This window comes from Sarcophilus harrisii, chromosome 3 (assembly GCF_902635505.1).
Source record: "Sarcophilus harrisii chromosome 3, mSarHar1.11, whole genome shotgun sequence".
Lineage (NCBI taxonomy): Eukaryota > Metazoa > Chordata > Mammalia > Dasyuromorphia > Dasyuridae > Sarcophilus > Sarcophilus harrisii.
In genome coordinates this window covers 237,207,719-237,228,775 of record NC_045428.1, presented here as the reverse complement: position 1 = coordinate 237,228,775, position 21,057 = coordinate 237,207,719, and the positions used below count along the sequence as shown (strand labels likewise).

General features: G+C 36.3%; 1 protein-coding gene across 1 annotated transcript in view; it reads left to right on the top strand.

Moving 5' to 3' along the window:
* Positions 1 to 4,189: 4,189 nt before the first annotated feature.
* The window catches only part of CHAF1B (chromatin assembly factor 1 subunit B), a 41,037-nt gene continuing 24,169 nt past the window's right edge, over positions 4,190 to 21,057 (top strand). The window contains exons 1-6 of the mRNA XM_023498859.2: positions 4,190 to 4,406; positions 4,974 to 5,139; positions 6,746 to 6,878; positions 10,932 to 11,049; positions 11,415 to 11,518; positions 15,057 to 15,153. Coding sequence (XP_023354627.1) covers positions 5,014 to 5,139; positions 6,746 to 6,878; positions 10,932 to 11,049; positions 11,415 to 11,518; positions 15,057 to 15,153 — 578 coding nt within the window. The 5' untranslated portion in view covers positions 4,190 to 4,406; positions 4,974 to 5,013. The remainder of the gene's footprint in view (positions 4,407 to 4,973; positions 5,140 to 6,745; positions 6,879 to 10,931; positions 11,050 to 11,414; positions 11,519 to 15,056; positions 15,154 to 21,057) is intronic.

Here is a 21,057-nt window from a genome sequence, read left to right as displayed (position 1 = left end):
CTTTACCAGTTTGTAATGGGACATTTTATTATTTCTCATTTGTGAGAGAGAGGTATTTTTTTTGATAATAAGAAAAATTAATTTAAATAGTATATGGGAAGAAAAGGACCTAAGACAGAGAATTGGGGGAATCTTTATTTAGCAGATATGACTTAGATGGAAATCCAGGAAGAGACAAAAAGGAATGGTCAAAGAGGTAGGAAGAGCAGAAGAGTAGTGTCGCTAAAACCTAGAAAGAGATTATCCAGGATACAGCTTGTCAGAGTCTCCAATACGTATGGTCAAGAAGGATGAAGACTGAGAAAAGGGTAGTAGATTTGGGTCAAGACATGACTGCCTATGTTAACCTACTTAATATATTAGAATGTTGGGCCTTAAGCTATGTGACACTTACTTCTGTTTACTTAAGTTTCCTGAGCTGGAGAAGGAAGATAACCCCAAATGAAATCACAAAAAGTTGGACACAACTGAAATGCATAATAATAACCAAAAAAAATGACTATGTATAACAGAGTTTGGTGAAGGAGTATATTTTGGGAAATTACTAAAGTTGAAGAATTGGAAATTTAGGATATTTGAAAGAATGTTAATATATTGAAATTCTTAATATGAGGAAGGAGTTGGAGAAGAGAGAGTTATCCAGGCACTGAACTACTTAAGGAAGAAAAGATTGTCTTGGAAGACAGCAGAATTTTGATTGATAAATATGAATAAATTTGCCAAACTGGCAACCTTACCATTCCTCATATATAGCATTCATCTCCCATTTTTCTTCCATTGTACAAACTTAGCTCACTCTTGAAATATATGTTCTTCTATAATAGTTTTAAAAATGTGAATTTATTCCAATGATTTAAAAATGTGAAGTTCTACTACCTTTAAAAATGTGAATAATTTATCATAATGCATTCACCTTTGCTTATGTATGATTTTGTCATGGTATAGAAGAGAACTGCAATGGTGGCTGGATGTTCATGGAGATGGAAGTGAATTTGACAGAGGAGGAGGGTGGGAAGGAGGAAGTGTGGAGATACAGTGGCTCCAACTGGAATCAAGTGCTACCAAGGTCATCTTCTAGAACTGAGTGAGAGCTACTGGTTGGGTAGGGGTCATATAACTAACTCGGGAATGGTGATAGTTGAGAGTTGGGGCCTGCAGAGTGGTAAAGAATACACCCAACAAATGATTCCTCTTGTGGCTTCTCTGGCCCAGACATACCTCAGGAGAAGGCAGCACCTCCTTGAACTATGTATCATAGGTGGTGTTATTACTCATGTGGGGACTTCAGTGGCTGCCCATTTCCAGCTTCAGATTTTTGTCAAGGTAAAGTGCCATACTGAGGTGTGTTTTTGTTGGGGGGGTGGGGAGGGTGGGATGGGGAAAAGACTGGTCCACATCACACAATACCCTTGTCTACTCTCTAATAGCCCTGGGATATCATCAGTATTTATTGAACTTTTTATATTAACAATTTAATATAAATAAAATTTTTACCATTGTTACTACATTGCTATCTTTTTTGGTCACTAATAAGAGATTTTGAGTATCCCTAACCCCACACCCTCCATAAACCACGTGGTTTTTATTCCATGGTATTACACATAGTCTTGAGATTTTTAGGAATGAATCATTTCATGTTATAGCATAACTGTCTCTACTCCATACTTACTACTTAATAGAATCCCTAATTTTTTTCTTGCTCAAGCAAGTTTCCATATCTTACATGAAATGTTTTCTGATTCCCTTTGTCTCCAGTTACTAGTGGTCTACCTTCTATAAAACTACTTATTATTGTATGTTCATATGAACACTGTTGTATGATCATATTGTATTCATATGTATTGCATGTTCAATATGAACATATTGCCTCCTACAAAATGTACAAAATTTTTTGAGGGCAGATTTTTTTATTTTTGTCTTTGTATCTCTAACAAGATGGAGTGGTGCTAAATAAATATTTATTGATTGTGCAATGATCTGAATTATCCAAAAATGAAATGTTTTGCCTTAGATGAAACAAAGCAAAGACTGGATGACTATTTGTCAGATAAGCTGTAGGAGGAGTTTTTTTTTTTTTCAGACATACTTTGCCATAATCCCTGAGGTCAAGGGAACACATATTTAGAGCTGGAAGGGGCTAAGGAATCTTTCATTCTAACTATCTCATTTATTTCATGTAGTCCAGATAGGGTTCTTTGTTTCTAGGTCAACCAGGTAGAAATGAGCTGAGCCAATATCCAAACCCACATCCTGACTTCAGTACATTATTTCCAGTACTCTATGGGTTATGTTTGTATAAATGTTTCCCCACAAGAGAATAAAGCAGAGATTGTTTTTTCTTTTGGATTTGCAACTCTTTCCAGTGCCTTGAATATAATAGGTATTTAATAAATTTTTGTTGAACTGAATGGAATTCACAGTCACTCTTTGAGTATTTGTTCTAGCTAAGAGAGTTGTCTACAGGACACTCTTGTATGGGGAGTATTGAACAGAAGGATCTGTTTAATACTTCTACTCTGTGCTATAGGATTTAAAGACAGACCTACATAGGAGAATTGCATTATCATAAATTCAAGCCATGAAAAAAACTCTGGCACCTTTGTTCTTTGTTTTTAACTTATGATCATCTGGACAGAGGTTTTCTTAGGAATCCAAACAAAGACTGCCATTTTGGCAAAGGTAGAGATATTGCTTACATTTTCCCTTTTGAAAAACGGCTGAGATCTAATTAACAGAATGATAGATTATAATTGGATTAAAATTTTTATATAGCCTCTTGAATTCACACTTTTTGGGGAAAGGCTAATCAGCACAATGCTTAGAAATCTCCAAGTGCAAATCTTGTAGCAATTAGTATCATATGCTTCCTAGGGAAGCAAGGAACCTCCTCTTTGCTCTTTTCCTTCCTGCCTCATTTTTCCTTCTCCTGGCTCTACCCCCTCCCCCCCTTCCAACCCTCTGATCCCCACCAAGGAGCTCCTTAATAAATCAAAAGGGGGAATCTGGGAATTCAGCTTTTAAGCTAACATGCCACCACCTCAATTTAGATAAAACTAAGCATACAAAACTTCCCATCTACAGCCTTCCTGGGTCCTGAGCTCTAATAAATAAATAAATAAAAATAAAATTTTAATTAAAAATAAATAATAAAGTATCAAAATAAATAAATATTTAAAAATAAATAAATGAAAATTTAAAAAATAATAAATAAAAATAAAAATCCCAAAATAAATTTGGGACACCGAAGGTTTTTTTTGTTTTGTTTTTTTAGATTTTTTTTTTTTTGCATTTTTTTCCCTAATGGAGAAACTCAAATTACTACAAAAATCATTCACTCTGGAGGTACCCATCTGCTAAATATAAGAACTGAAAGGGGGTGGGGGTAGGGGTGGGGCAGCTAGGTGGCGCAGTAGATAGAGCACCAGCCCTAAATTCAGGAGGACCAGAGACCCTAACCCCAATTGCCTCAGCAAAATAACAACAAAAAACTGAAAGGGATAGTTAACAGTGATCTCACCTGGGCAATTTCCAGTTGCGGCCATTTTGTTTTTCTCTCTCGTCAATCCCCTATCATTTTGTCAGAATGGTGAAAACAGGGCAGACTGTGTCGCCCAAGTCGGGGAAATCTTAAGCAGGCCGGTGACACTGGAAGCCTTTCTCTTCTACGCCATAGTGCCACTGTGGATTTTACTCAACTATACGTTCCAGCTAAACTGCCCTCTAAACTGTCCCACAAACTGAGCACACTCTTCCCCTTAGGGCGGTTTGCACATGTTGCCATCTCCCAAATTTTTCTTCCCACCATTTTTGTTTTCATCCAATGGGGAAAATAGGTGGTGTGCGTAAAAGATTCATGATTAGCAGTTGGGTACTTTGACTGTTATGCCTATAAGTTTAACAACTGGAAGCGCTTTTTCATCGATGAGAAATTTGCTTCCCATGAGTCGCCAATAGAATGTCACAACTCGGTGCTTTTTTCTAGGGACCACATTAACTTGCACTGTGATGATACGGAAAAAAGTAACACATTTCGGGTTTCAATTTCCTAAAAGTACCCAACTGCACTACCTATACAGCTCTTTGCACCGGGCTTAAATCGTTACCTTGGGGGCGAAGGACGATGGGAAGCACCTCGAGGGAATAAAACGACTGCGTCGGCGGGCGGGTCCGTGTGAGATGGAGGGGTCGCGCGCGGGGGCGGTGCGAGGGCCGCCTCGCCCCTTCTCTGGGCCCGCCCCTCCGCTCCCGCCACTCAGTGAGCGAAGAGGGCGGTGTCAGCGCGAGCGCGGGAATCTCGCCGGCGGCGGCGGCAGTAAAGAAGGTTTGTGTCCCGCCGACCCTGAGAGCCTCTCTTCTTCCCAGTTCCCCTGGAGGCAGGGCTGAGACCTGGAAAAAGCACGTCTGAGGTTAGTTTGGCCAAAATGCGGGCGGAGCGAGGATTCGGGGTTGGGAAGATTTGGGCCCCGCTTCCCCGTGTCTGGGAGCACTGTTTTCGGGGACTTGGCGGGAGGAGGGTCTCCACGACCTGCGGGGTGCAGAGGACGGACTGCTAGCATCTGATTAGATGGCACCTCGGGAGATAGCCGCTGTTGCAATTCATTCCCGGGATCCATGTTTCCTAATGCCTGAGGCTCCCTCCTCCCGACCCCAGATTCCCGGGAAGAAACCGCATTCCCCCCAGTTCTCTTTTCTCTTCCCCCGCTCGCTACTCCGCGCCCTGGTTTGGGCCTTTGTCCCTCTTCCGGTCTCCGCCCCCTCCCACCCCACCGGAGTAGTGGGACAGAGGAGAGCGAGCGGTTCGGTCTGTCTAGGCAGTACCTCTCGTGGTCCTGGTGTGAGGGTGCAAGAGGGGGACTCCTGGGACTGCCAGGTGTGCGCGTCTCTGCTCTCGCTCAGGATGACAGTGGAGCCGGGCGCGCCTTCTCCAGAAACCTGCGCCAGTAACTTTGCGTCTTGGTATTCTCTGTCATTAGGGAAAAAACTCGCTCCCAGAAGGTGAGGTTCGAAAGGAGAATGAAGGTCATTACTTGTGAAATAGCCTGGCACAACAAAGAACCTGTGTACAGCTTGGACTTCCAGCATGGGACTGATGGGAAAATTCATAGGCTGGCTTCTTCAGGAGTAGACACAGCCGTACGGGTGAGTCCAGTGTTTGCAGAAAAAAATAAAAAGAAAGGAGCAAACCACGGACTCCACTTTGAGCTAAACTCCTCTCTTAAAGCGAATGTGGGCCAAAAAAAAAAAGTAGGAATCTCACATTGGGGAACTGTTCTTGATCTGTGGAAAGAACGTTGACTGGGAAGCCAGGAGATTCTGGATCTAGTCCCATATTGTTTTCTGCAAAATGAAAGGGTCTCTCTGTGAGATTTTCCAACAAGGTTGAAAGAAAAAGGTTACTTTTTTATTTTTTCAGTTGTACTCTAGCAGTAGTTAATTTAGTACAAATTATTTTTAAAATTTTCAGATTTGTTTATTAGGAAACGAAGTTATTTAAGGAAAAAGTAATAGTTAAGGTGAATAGAACCCCGCCAGCGGCGGGAATAGAGTGTTGGGCTTGAAATCTGAAAGACTTAACTTAAATTAAGTCTCTTGACACTGTGTGTGTTGAGGGGAAGGAAGAGTAGGCGGGCTGGGTGGGAGCTGTGGACCAGTCATTTGACTTCTCTGATGCTTAGTTCCCTTACCTCATCGAATCAGATTAATTAAAAAAAAAAAAAAAAAAAAAAAAAGCTTTGAACCAGTGCCTGATTCTTAGTAGATGCTATATACATGCATATTCCCTTCTCTGATTTCATCTGTACAATGATGTTAATATAAATTGTGAGATCTGCCTCGGGAGATTGTAAGAAACAAGTGAAATGATGCCAATCGGTTTTCTTTTTTGGTTTGGAACTATGATTATATTAGTTGTAGAGGCCTTTCCCTCAAATCATCTACCTCTTAGGTAACTAGTCTTAGACACCTGAGAGCAATGAGAGGTAAATATTTACTCAGGGTCTCACAGACATTATAAAAAAACAGGTGAGACTTTGAACATAGAACTGCCTGTCTGCCTCACACTGCCAATTATTTTTATGTGACTATTTAGAATTAGAATCTAGCTGATTCTAATTAAATTTAAATTAAATTAATGGCTCAGTCAGTTATTCTGAAGCCCAATTTCATTGTGAGACCAACGATGCTGACTACCTCACAATTGTGTTTTGAGAACCAAGGAAAATAACATTTATTTTTTTGGCAAGGTAATTGGGGTTAACTTGACCACAGTCAAACAGCTATTATTAAGTATCTGAAATCAGGTCCTCCTGACACCAGGGCTAGTGCTCTCTATTCACTGTGCCATTTAGCTGCTCCAGAAATAACATTTCTGAAAGCCATTTTTAACCATAATAAATCTAAAAGATCAGTGATGTCTACCTCTAAGTTGTACAGATTCCTACCTGTCTATCTTAGCCAATTCTTTTCCTTGTTTTACCCTAACTTCAACAGAAGAGCTCCACTTGTGGTGGTTACAAAGATCTTCTAATTTTTTTGATTTTTGCATGATATCTATGGAATATATGCCCTGATAAGCTGTCTTTTTTTAAATTTAATTTAATATACATCACACAATAAAAGCTATTTTTATTTCAGAGGGGCTTTTATTTTATACTTTAAAAGAGAAATTGTTTTGTTTCTTATGTTTATTTGCTTCTGTCATTATATTAATAATGATGCTTTTTTGGGGGGGGGGGGGGATAAACAGATTTGGAAAGTAGAAAAAGGACCAGATGGAAAAGCCATTGTAGAATTTTTGTCCAATCTTGCTCGACATACCAAAGCAGTGAATGTTGTTCGGTTTTCTCCTAATGGTGAAATCTTAGCATCTGGAGGAGATGGTGAGTTATATTTGATGTTACATTTAGTATGTATTTCTAGAAGCTATCTTACTTCAAGCCTCAAGTAAAAATAGAAAATGTGTTTTGGGAAAAAGCTTTTTAAAAATTCAATAATTCCATTTAGCATATATAATGACATATAATAGGTGCTTGTATTAGATGATGGTGATACAAAAATGAAAAATGATAGTACTTCTTTTGAAGAAAAATGAAATTTAATGGGGGAAGATAATACGCACTAGAGACCTTGGTTCCTTGGAACTATCAATTGTCTGATCTTTTGATTCAAGGTAGAATGTAATAGGTACAAAGGGGAGGTTCCTTTCATTTGGAAGGATCGTGAAAAAGATAGCATCTGATCTAGGTCTTTTTTTTTTCTCCTTAGTAGTATTTCATTTTCCCAAATACATACAAAGATAGTTTTCAGTATTCATTTTTATAAGATTTCCTTACCTCCTTTCTTTACCTCCTCCCTCCCTCAGATGGCAAGCAACTTGATATATTCTTTCTCTCTCTCTCTCTCTCTCTCTCGCCTCTCTCTCTCTCGCCTCTCCCCCCCTCCCCCTCTCTATACACCCATACACTACTTTTTTTTTTTTTTTTTTTAATAACTTTTTATTGACAGAACCCATGCCAGGGTAATTTTTTACAACATTATCCCTTGAACTCACTTCTGTTCCAATTTTTCCCCTCCCTCCCTCCACCCCCTCCTCCAGATGGCAAGCAGTTTTATACATGTTAAATAGGTTACAGTATATCTTAGATACAATATATGTGTGCAGAACAGAAGAGTTCTCTTGTTGCACAGGGAGAATTGGATTTGGAAAGTATAAATAACCCGGGAAGAAAAACAAAAATGCAAGCAGTTTACATTCAATTCCCAGTGTTCTTTGGTTGTAGCTGCTTTTGTCCATCGTTGATCAATTGAAACCGAGTTAAATCTTCTCTTTGTCAAAGATATCCACTTCCATCAGAATACATCCTCATACAGTATCGTTGTTGAGGTATATAATGATCTCCTGGTTCCCACACACTACTTTTAAATATATTTCCAAATCTGTCATGTTCCAATTAAAAGCAAAAGGGGAAAACTTACAAAAAAGAAAGCAAGCAAACAGTCAAAAAGATGAAAATGTAATCTTCGAGTCACATTCATTCTCCACAGTTTTCTCTCTAGATGCAGATGGTATTTACCATCCCAAGGTATTGGAATTATCCTTGGTTCACCGTACTGCTGACAGGATCTAAATTTGTCATAGTTGCTCATCACATAATCTTGCTGTTACTGTGTTCTTTTAGTTCTGCTCACTTCTCTCAGCATCAATAAGTTTTTCTAGGTTTTTCTGAAGTCAACCTGCTCATGATCATTTTAGAAAATAATTTTACATTACATTCATATACCATAGTTTATTCAACTGTTCCCCAATTGATAGGCATCCACTCTGTTTCTAATCCCTTGCTGCTACAAAAAGAGTTTCTGTGAAACTATTTTGCAGATGTGGGTCCTTTTCCCTCTATTAAGTTCTCTTTGATTAGTGACACTGCTGGATCAAAAGGTATCCAGTTTTATTGCCCTTTGGACTTAGTTCTAAATCTAAGCTAGGTCTTAAAAATAAAAATAAAATCTCTATAGACAGAGATGAGCAGATATTTTTTAGGTACAGACCTGATCTTTGTGAATGCTTGGAAGTAAGGTTTAGAATGAGTTCAGTTAGTCAATGAACATTTATTATTGTATTATAATAAACAGCAGGGATACAAATTTGGAAAGGCAAAAAGTTCCTGCCTTCAAAGAGCTTATAGTCTAATGGGCGAAAGCAGTATACAGGGTTAGGGAAAACATGGTTGGTATACAAAGAACACAAAATGGCTACTATGAAATAACCCTGGAAAGATTGATTGGTTCAAGTTTGTAGGGAGCATTAAATGCCCTACTAGAGAGTTTGTATAGCCAGTAGGGAGCTACTGCAAGTTTTGGGCCCCAACATAAGATTTAAAAAAAATTTTATTTTTTATTTTTATCTATCTATCTATCTATTTATTTATTGATGAGGCAATTGGGGTTAAGTGACTTGCCCAGGGTCACATGACTAGGGGAAAAAATTTAAATTATTTTAAAAAATGACCTAAGAAATTTTGTGAAAATTAGATAGAAGATGTATAAGATTGAAAGCAATGAGATAACTTTGGAGATTTTAATAGTAATTCAGCCAAGAACTAGTATGGGTATAATGAGGTTGAGTTAGTACCGTAGCAGATAAGAGAGATATAGTATAAATAAAAGTGAGAGGAATTGACAACTAATTCTATATATATATATATATATTTTTTTTTTAAATTTAATAGCCTTTTATTTACAGGATATATGCATGGGTAACTTTACAGCATTAACAATTGCCAAACCTCTTGTTCCAATTTTTCACCTCTTACCCCCCCACCCTTCCCCTAGATGGCACCATGACCAGTAGATGTTAAATACATTAAAATTTAAATTAGATACACAATAAGTATAGATGACCAAAACGTTATTTTGCTGTAGAAAAAGAATCAGACTCTGAAATATTGTACAATTAGCTTGTGAAGGAAATAAAAAATTCAGGTGTGCATAAATATAGGGATTGGGAATTCAATGTAATGGTTTTTAGTCATCTCCCAGAGTTCTTTTTCTGGGTATAGCTAGTTCAGTTCATTACTGCTCCATTAGAAATGATTTGGTTGATCTCGTTGCTGAGGATGGCCAGGTCCATCAGAACTGGTCATCATATAGTCTTGTTGTTGAAGTATATAATGATCTCTTGGTCCTGCTCATTTCACTCAGCATCAGTTCCTGTAAGTCTCTCCAGGCCTTTCTGAAATCATCCTGTTGGTCATTTCTTACAGAACAGTAATATTCCATAATATTCATATACCACAATTTATTCAGCCATTCTCCAACTGATGGGCATCCACTCAGTTTCCAGTTTCTAGCCACTACAAAGAGGGCTGCCACAAACATTCGTGCACATACAGGTCCCTTTCCCTTCTTTATAATCTCTTTGGGATATAATCCCAGTAGTAACACTGCTGGATCAAAGGGTATGCACAGTTTGATTACTTTTTGAGCATAGTTCCAAACTACTCTCCAAAATGGTTGGATTCGTTCACAACTCCACCAACAATGCATCAATGTCCCAGTTTTCCCACATCCCCTCCAACAATCATCATTATTTTTTCCTGTCATCTTAGCCAATCTGACAGGTGTGTAGTGGTATTTTAGAGTTGTCTTAATTTGCAAGTCTCTGATTAATAATGACTTGGAGCATCTTTTCATATGACTAGAAATAGTTTCAATTTCTTCATCTGAGAATTGTCTGTTCATATCCTTTGACCATTCTCTCTCTCTCTCTATATATATATATTTGAAGGTGAAGATTTAAACACATTTTGAATCTTAAACCAGTCACTCTGCTTGTCTTTTCCTGGGCCATCAAAAAGCTGAAATTAATAGCTGAAAGGATCAAATGTATTTTGATCTTAGAATGGGAGATAGATATTGTTTGTCATGCTTTTGAAATCTATAGATACCCATTCTAAATAATGAGAAAGTGATGAATACATAGTTTCCTAATAAGAATTAAACTCCTTATCTTGGCAAAATAAAAATAGTTTAATATCTTTATCTCTTTCTCCCTTGAGTTGAACTTTTTCTACTTTGATAACAAATTGATTTGTATTTTCTGCGTATGCTTAATAGGGATAAAGAGTTTGAAAGAAAATTGAAATATTTTTATCTTTTATTTCCACTAAAATATCAAAAAGCTGTTTCCAAAATAATTTATAGTAATAATATGTAGGTTGACTAACAGAGGTGCCTAGGGTTCTGGACTTGGAAATCAGAGACTTAATTAAATTCATATCTTACCCCTGACATGATCTGAAGCAACTTTTTTGGGCCTTTGACAACTTACCAGGATTTTTACTGGGTTTAGGATGCTGCCCATTTTGTAAATTGAATTCACTTTCTGGGTGTTCTCCAATGAAATATGGTTTATAATCAAATCAAATACCCCACAGATGCTGCCATTTTGTTGTGGAAGGTTAATGATAACAAGGAGCCAGAACAAATTGCATTTCAGGATGAAGATGAAGAACAACTGAATAAGGAGAATTGGGCTGTCATTAAAACATTAAGGTAACTTTATGATATATGACAGAGATATCTTTTTTTACATTTCAACATAATACATATTTTGGTAAATATAAATTTGCTTTAAACATTTGCTTAGATCATGAAGGAAAATTTTTTGAAAAAATTAAAATGTCTCAGTACAAAATTGAATTAAATTTGCTTGCTTTTTAAGTGACATTTTGTTTTAATGTAACTGACTGTAGCTATATATGAATATGTAGTCTCTAAACCAATAGAATTTTGTTTAAAGAAATTTTATTCTGATATACTTATAAAACAAAATAGCTTTGTTTAAAATAGTTTACATTTAAAGAACCACTCTGCTAAGATAATATGTAATATATTGTTCCCTCTAATTTGCATTCCAGGGGACACTTAGAAGACGTATATGATATTTGCTGGATGACTGATGGAAATTTAATGGCTTCTGCTTCTGTCGATAATACAGCTATTATATGGGATGTTGGCAAAGGTAACTTTAATGAATTTCTTTTGGCATTTTTGTCTTTGGAAAATAAGGGGAATACCAAATAACTACATAAAGTCCCTCCTACATGGAAATTAAAAGCACTAAGCAAAAGAAAAACAAAAAACTTTCAGTAGATTTAATCAAGTGGTCCACTTTTCAATGGTGGGGATAAAATTTTTATTACTTGAAGATGGCAGTTGAACTTGGCAGTAGGTAGTGCATTGGCTTTCTCATTTGGTCACCAGAATGCTTGGTGAGATTGCCAAGAATCCTAAATAACCATTAGTGTTAAAGAGAATCAGATAGAAAGGCATTCAGGGAAAGGGTCTTCTTCCATGACAACAATGAGAATAGAAGAGTCTTGTAGCAAAAAACAGCTAGGAAAGCTAATCTTTCTTTACACAAAATCTCTTGTCAAGAATGAAATTGACTTAGTGGTGTTGAAGAATTGATTCAGTACTCTCCATTGTTCTAGTTTGACTAAGGGATGCTTCATTTCTTCTCATGGCTCTAAGGAAAAAAACAAACAAAATGGAGATGCATTTAAAGATGCCCCTCCTTCCCCTCAGACCTGTATAGCTTCTGAACTCTTTTACTGTTAAAGGTATAGCCATTCACATTGTCACTGTGGTCTGCAACTACTTTGTGATCCTCAACTCCTCATTTATTATGGGCCAGAACTCTGTATTTGCAACAAGAATTCTTACAAAGATGCTAACTCAGTGGAATTGATAAGACAATGGTTTTCTAGTTTAGCATGGTGCTTAATAGTTCTCTAATTCAGTATGATTGATTTTAATCTTACCACAAATAATGGTTCCCTAGTGATAGAAAGATTGGTTTATACTCGGTATACTGTAAATAATCTAACTATAATAGAGCATATAAACTGGGACAAACTCAGCCAGGATCAGACTTGGAGAAGACAGAGGATTGGAGGTGGGAACTCTAGTTCTTGGAGCCAAGAAGAGAGATTCACTCCATCTCACACCACCATGTGGCTGGTCTGTCCTCCTGCATTTCCTCCACTGAGACCAAACTAATCTGAGGCGAGGAGACAATAAAGAATTTGGACTTTAATGTCTGACTATTCTCATGGTGATTACTCTACTTAAAAGAAGGCTGCTCCAGAGACCTCCAAAAAACTAACCAGAACACTACACACACTCACTCACCTCACGTATCCACTCAGTTGTCAAATCTTCATGATATCTTTCACTTTCTCATCATACCACTGTGGCTTAGGCTTTCATTACTTCAAGACTATAATATTATAATAGTCTCCTAATTGGTCTCTCTGTTTTATCTTTCTCCTCTGCAACCCATCCTCTATACAGCTGCCAAAGTTATCTTCCTAAAAGTCAGATCTAGTCATGACATTCCCATACTCAGTACACCTCAGAGATTCCCTGAAATCTCTATGATCAAACAAAAGTTTTGGTTGTTATTTAAAATTCTTCCACTCCATCTCCTTATTGTCTTTCCAATATTCCCTTCTCTTCTCCTCTAAATACACTGTAAAATCCAACTATACTGGCCAACTTCCTGTTTGCACACATACTTTTTCCTCCCTGCATCTCTTACCTTCTTCAGGAGGCTGCTTTCTGGTCCCTCAATTCCTGGTGCTTTCCACTCTAAGGCTTCTGCTCTAAGCTATTTTGTAACTACTTTGTATGTTTTTTATTACTATATATGTACATGTAGTATCCCTCATTTTTATATAAAGATCTTTGAGGTCAGGGACTGTTTTTGCTTTTTCTTTTTTTCCTTAACACTTAGGATTAGCCTGAATGACTGAGAGATTATTTACTGCAAAGGCAAAAAAAAAAAAAAAAAAAAAAAAGATATCAAATATCTTGTTTAAGGAATAGTAAATAGCTCAGCATGGCTGCAATGTAAAGTACATTTAGGGGAGTAATGTATAAAAAGACTATTAAAAAAAAGACTAAAAATTCTTATTGATTGATTCACTGTTCCATCGAATCTCTCTTTAGGATCAGATTATTGTTAAAGAATTTTTTTTTTTTTTTTTTTTTTTTTTTTTTTTGTCCTTTGCTCACCCCTGCTTGCAGATTTGGCTATTTGGCTATTGTTCATGTAGTGGTTAATTTCATGACCAGAATAAACTCAGATAGTTTCAGCTTTTCTTCTGCCCTCCTTTTTTTTTATTATTATTATTTTTTTTTATTAATTCTGATTACTATTTGATTCAAATTAACAGATCCCAAGTATACTGGCTGGAGCCTATTAGTCTGCTACTGTTTTGCTACTTGTCTTCTCAGGTCTTTCCAACCTTCTTAATCCTGTCTGTTCCTTACTTGTCTGGACTTTTCAACATACTTACTGGCTCAATTATGAGCCTCCCAGGGCAGTGATACATCTTTCTTTTAAGAGGAAAAACTCAAAAAATCCCCCCTTTGTTAATTATGAAGCCAAAAGTCCTTATTTAATCATCTCATGGTCCCTAGATAGTTGTTTGATTTACCACTTTGTGACTTTAATCTTTAAGTCTCTTAAAAAAAAAGTTATGTACAAGTGAATGAACTACGATGACCAGTCAGTTCTCTTTCCCCTAACAGATCCTTTTCTCTATTTGGTTCTCGCAGCAGTCCTTTTCATGGAAAAACTTGTTTCTTCACCTTAGAATTTTATCTGTTTTTCTATAAACAAATGTTCTTTTTCTGCTGCTTTTTGCTACTACACTCTCCATATACCCTTCATATCTTTCCAAGTTAATTTTTTTTTGCTGAGGCAATTGGGGTTAAGTGACTTGCCCAGGGTCACATAGCTAGGAAGTGTTAAGTGTCTGAGGCCAGATTTGAACTTAGGTCCTCCTGATTTTAGGACTAGTTCTCTATCCACTGTGCCAACTAGCTGCCCCCTTCCTAAGTTAATTTAATTCTTTTTTTTTTTTTTTTAACTATAAAACCTTTTTCTGCCTCAAGTGATCAAAAGTCTCACATATGAAAGGCTCAAATGCCTTTAGACACAATTTTTTGAACTTTGAAATGAAGCATTTCTCTTTATGTCAATTTCCTAGTAGGATTTAGACAGAAAGAATTCTGGCATCTAAGTATAGGCAAAGGTGTGTAATTTTAGTTGTATAATACTTATGGCTTGCTTTACAATTAAAATAATTGTTTGGTATTCTTCTGGACTTTTTTTTCCTTTGGAATATGTAGGTCACAATAGGGAATTTCATCTACCAATGCAGATCAACTTCTCTTCTTTGTTTATTATCTAATATGTGAAAAGAATTGTGCTTTGCAAGGGAGAAGAGATTTGGAAGGGAAAAGTGCTACAAAAATAAACTAGATAGGGTTCCTACCCTCAAAAGCCTTGCGTTCTAATTGGAGAGAAAAATACATAAACACAAAAAATTAAATAATATAACACATAAATGACAGTTCAATAACAATATACCAAGTATCACAGCCAGAAGAACTAGGTTAGTTTCCAAATGAACATTGCAAAGTATTAATTAGTAATTTGTCATTTAAACTTGAGCAGAAGTTTTATATTATTCTGTGTGTTTTTCTAGGACAAAAAGTTTCCATATTTAATGAGCACAAGAGTTATGTGCAAGGAGTTACCTGGGATCCCTTGGGTCAATATATTGCTACTCTGAGCTGTGACAGGTGAGTTATTAATGCTTTAGCAGTCCTCTCTTTCTGCACTTTCTTGATATTATTTTTAGTGACATTTAATGTTGAGTGAAAGTCTTGTGCCTTGTATTTGGGTGTTAATAACAATATTTTACCTGTATAATTAAGTGCTACATAAAATGTAGCTATTACTATTTGCTGCTACTTTTACGTTATTTTGGTTTAATATAATTGTGAATGAATGTATTATTCAGTCCTATTTTTTTTTTTTTTACCACCTCAGAAGTTCTTCCACATTTACTTTTGTTTTACATTTCTGTTTTTTACATTACATAATAATATTAACATGACATTAACAGTATGCCATTAATATTATATAGCATTAATACACCAGAAATTATTTAACCATCTTCCAAATTTTAGATGTTTATTAATTCCAATTTTTTAGTTTTCCCTTATGTAAAACCACCCTACACATTTAGAAGTATTCCCTATTTCTCTAATTATTGTATTTTAAAGATAAAGTTCAGTAAAGAAATTAATATATCAAAAGATAGGATCAATTCTGTGACATATTGCATATTATCATGTTATTCTCCAAAATGTTTATACCATCTATCTCTTCAGTACAATACCTGTTTCCTTACAACCTGCAAACATTGAATTTTATCACTTTTTGCTAATTTTGCTATTCTTAGTGATCTTAGTCATTATCAGGTCCAGCCTTATAGCAAGCAGTCTGATATAGGTTAAATATATGCAATCCATTTAACACCATTTAGGGTTTTTTTTTCATAGAGATACTAGAATCAGTTGCCATTTCCTTTTCCAACTCATTTTACAGATGAGGAACTGAGGCAAACAAGATTAAGTGACAGTGCCACATAGCTAGTGTCAGAGGCCTAACCTGAACTCAGGACAATGAGGCTTCCTGATTCCTAACCCAGTGGATGGGTCAGAGGGTGAGAGGATTTTAATACCTAGGAATTTGGGTATGTAGAAAGGAAAGAGACAAGCATTTCTTACATTCCTACAATATGCCAGGTACTATGCCAAGTGGTTTACAAGTATTATCTCGTTTGATTCTCTCAGTAACCCTGTGGTATTGGTATCATATCACCTTTTTACAGTTGAGGAAATAGGCAAACAGAAGTTAAGTGACTTGTCCAGATTTATAGTGAATTGGTTTCTGGGGTTGGATTTGAATTAAGGTATACCTGAATCCAGGCCCAATGCTATATATATATATAAGCAAGACTATGAATTATTAGAGTAGCCGACAAGCATATATTCTAATGGGGATAGTTTTTTTTTTTTTTTTAAATAGCCTTTTATTTACAGGTTATATGCATGGATAACTTTACAGCGTTAACAATTGCCAAACCTCTTGTTCCAATTTTTCACCTCTTACCCCCCACCCTCTCCCCTAGATGGCAGGATGACCAGTAGATGTTAAATACATTAAAATATAAATTAGATACACAATAAGTATACATGACTAAAACATTATTTTGCTATATAAAAAGAATCAGACTCTGAAATATTGTACAATTAGCTTGTGAAGGAAATCAAAAATGCAGGTGGGCATAAATATAGGGATTGGGAATTCAATGTAATGGTTTTTAGTTATCTCCCAAAGTTCTTTCTCTGGGCATAGTTGGTTCAGTTCATTACTGCTCCATTGGAAATGATTTGGTTGATCTCGTTGCTGAGGATGGCCAGGTCCATCAGAACTGGTCATCATATAGTATTGTTGTTGAAGTATATAATGATCTCCTGGTCCTGCTCATTTCACTCAGCATCAGTTCGTGTAAGTCTCTCCAGGCCTTTCTGAAATCATCCTGTTGGTCATTTCTTACAGAACAGTAATATTCCATAATATTTATACCACAATTTATTCAGCCATTCTCCAACTGATGGACATCCATTCCGTTTCCAGTTTCTAGCCACTACAAAAAGGGCTGCCACAAACATTCGTGCACATACAGGTCCCTTTCCCTTCTTTATACTCTCTTTGGGATATAAGCCCAGTAGTAACACTGCTGGATCAAAGGGTATGCACAGTTTGATAACTTTTTGAGCATAGTTCCAAACTACTCTCCAAAATGGTTGGATTCGTTCACAACTCCACCAACAATGCATCAATGTCCTAATGGGATAGTTTGAAGTATTTGTCAGATTGTTGAGTTCCATTTACTGGGAGAAGTTACAAATTATGGGCTCCTGCAAAGTTGATTAAATCCAAAATTCAGATGGAGATTGACCCTTGTCCATTTTTAGGTAAATAAACAGGAGTTTTCCATATTCAGTCCCCTAAAGATGAATTCCCTCTTTAGCTATTCCTCAGTGGAGGTAAGCAAGAGAGAGTGAGTTGTTTTTTTTTTTTTAAAGATGAGTTTAGTGATTTTATGTATTTTCTATCTCAGTACTCTCTCACTGCTTCAGATATAAAATTAGTAGTATAGTAGTTTTTGGATGGGACTCATTTACAGAGCCTACCCATTTTTTCTTTTGAAAAAATAAGATTATAGCCTTGGATGACCTAAAAGTACACTCTGTTTTTGAGGACTAAGTATTATATTGCTTGGCTTATTAATGGTTATATCTATTAGATACATACATATACATGGGGTATATATATATATATATATATATGTGTGTGTGTGTGTGTGTGTGCATGCATGTGTGTGTATGTATTTGGATATGTACACACTCAAGGTTGTATACTACCCAATATTGTTTGGAAGCACCAGAACTTTATTCCTTACTGTAATAAACTATTTTTGGGAAGTAGCTACCTAACTATTCTGGGGGAAAAGGAAAGTGTGTGTATGTGTGTGTGTGTGTGTGTGTGTGTGTGTGTGTGTGTGTGTGTGTGTATTTTGACAAACAGGAATTCATATGGGGAAAAAGGAAATCCTTTTAGCTGATTTATTCATAATTTCTAATCTCTGAATGAAGTTGAAGTTTGAGTGTTTAATTCAGCGCTATAAAAGAAAGAGGCCGGTAACCCTTCAGTAGACTTCTAAAGGAGCCACAATTTGGTACCATCCTTGATGAATCTCCTAAAGACGGGGAGGTTTTGTTTCATAGACCAAGGCGAGTTCTAAATAATTTCTAAGTGATCATTCACTATTTAAACAATTTAGGGAGAAAAAAAACTAACAATAAAGGGTTTTATATAGTATAAAACAGCTCCTTCATTCAGTTCATAAGGCTAATGAAGTAAAAACAATTGATAGGCAGGAACAGTATCATTAGCATCAGATCCACCAAATAAATGATGATGAAACCTTTAAAATTATTATTGGTCATCATCATAAATCAGTATCAAGAGAGCTAAGAAGTTCCCAGATCTTCCAACATGCAACCTGTCACAGGACCTGGAATGATACTAAGACTGGCTGAGAACCTAGTCAATATGCTTTGAACATGTTATATCATGTTTGAACATGGGACATCAAATTTGAAATGTCTAATAACTAGTTGATGATGTAAGACTAGAACTTAGGAGAAAGACTGGAAGTGTCTATATAGATCTAGACAATTTTTTCTTAAAGATAAATGAACCCATGGGAGCTGATAAGATCATAAAATGAGAGAATATATAGAAAAAAGGAGACAAGGACCCATGACAGAACCCTAGGGAGGGAGCATCCATAGAGGACATGAGATGGTCAAATAAGAATACATGGAAGCAGTGTCACAAAAAATCCAGAGAGGAAAGGGGATCCAGGAGGAGAAATTCAAGTTAATGAATTAATCATTTATTGAGTGCCTACCATGTCCTAAGCACTGTGCTAAGCACTAAGGATATAAAGACAGGTAAAAAACAACAACAACCTAGTTTCTGTCTTTAAGAACTCACAATCTAATTTTAACAACATGAAACAGCTATGTACAAACAAGATTAAGCAAGATAAGTTAGAGATCTCAGAAGGAAAGCATTAAAATTGAGAACTAGATAAGGCTTTTTCTAGAAGGTTAGACTTAGCTGAGACATAAAGCAAGATAAGAGGTAGAGACAAGGAAGGAGAATGTTCCACTTATGGGGAACAGACAATGAAAATGCCCAGAGCTGGGAAGGAGTGTTTTGTGTGAGGAACATCAGGAAAGACAGTATCACTTGATCATAAAATACATGGAAAGGGAGTAAGGTATAAGAAAAATATAGGGCTAGGTTAGGAAAGACTTTAAAAGCCAAACAGATGAGTTTGTATTTGATTCTGAAGATCATAGGGAAACATTGGAATTTATTGAACAGCTTATCAACTGTGTTATATGCTTCAGAGTGGTCAAAGTGGGATGGGGATTGATTAAAAAGATCATGGCAAGTATTTAGAGAGCAGTTTCAAATTTGAATGATGTCAGAAGCCAGATTGCAGAGGGTTTAGAAGAGAGTGAAAGAATAGAATTGGAGGCACTGTTTAGTCATCCTTTGACATGTGAGGATTAGAAGTACACAGGGTGTGTAAAACAGTGAATAACCCCAGATCCCATTCCAAAATTTTATTTTTAATAGTTCTGAACATATTTAACCCACAAAACTAGTAAAACAATACACTGCACCCATAAAACAGTTATACTTTCTTTCTTTTTTTTTTTTTTTCTTTTTGATGCTAGGCATACTATTGTATGTCATATATTCTTTATTTTTTTTAATAACTTTTTACTGATAGAACCCATGCCAGAGTAATTTTTTACAACATTATCCCTTGCACTCACTTCTGTTCCGATTTTTCCCCTCTCTCTTTTCCCCCGCTCCCCCAGATGGCAAGCAATCCTCTACATGTTGAATATGTCACAGTATATCCTAGATAGAATATATGTGTGTAGAACCGAACAGTTCTCTTATTGCACAGGGAGAATTGGATTCAGAAGGTAGAAATAACCCGGGAAGAAAAACAAGAATGCAAACAGTTTATATTCATTTCCCAGTGTTCTTTCTTTGGGTGTAGCTGCTTCTGTCCATCATTGATCAATTGAAACTGAGTTAGATCTTCTCTTTGTCAAAGAAATCCACTTCCATCAGAATACATCCTCATACAGTATCGTTGTTGAGGTATATAATGATCTCCTGGTTCTGCTCATTTCACTTAGCATCAGTTCATGTAAGTCTCTCCAAGCCTCTCTGTATTCATCCTGCTGGTCCTTTCTTACAGAACAGTAATATTCCATAACATTCATATACCACAATTTTACCCAACCATTCTCCAATTGATGGGCATCTATTCATTTTCCAGTTTCTAGCCACTACAAACAGGACTGCCATAAACATTTTTGCACATACAGGTCTCTTTCCCTTCTTTAGTATCTCTTTGGGGTATAAGCCCAGTAGTAGCACTGATGGATCAAAGGGTATGCACAGTTTGATAACTTTTGGGGCATAATTCCAGATTGCTCTTCAAAATGGTTGGATTCGTTCACGACTCCACCAAAAATGCATCAGTATCCCAGTTTTCCCGTATCCCCTCCAACATTCATCATTATTTTTTCCTGTCATCTTAGCCAATCTGACAGGTGTGTAGTGGTATCTCAGAGTTGTCTTAATTTGCATTTCTCTGATCAATAGTGGTTTGGAGCATTCTTTCATATGAGTGGAAATAGTTTCAATTTCATCATCTGAAAATTGTCTGTTCATATCCTTTGACCATTTATCAATTGGAGAATGGCTTGATTTCTTATAAATTAGAGTCAATTCTCTATATATTTTGGAAATGAGGCCTTTATCAGAACCTTTAACTATGAAGATGTTTTCCCAGTTTGTTGCTTCCCTTCTAATCTTGTTTACATTAGTTTTGTTTGTACAAAGCCTTTTTAATTTGATGTAATCAAAATTTTCTATTTTGTGATCAATAATGGTCTCTAGTTCATCTTTGGTCACAAATTTCTTCCTCCTCCACAAGTCTGAGAAATAAACTATGCTATGTTCTTCTA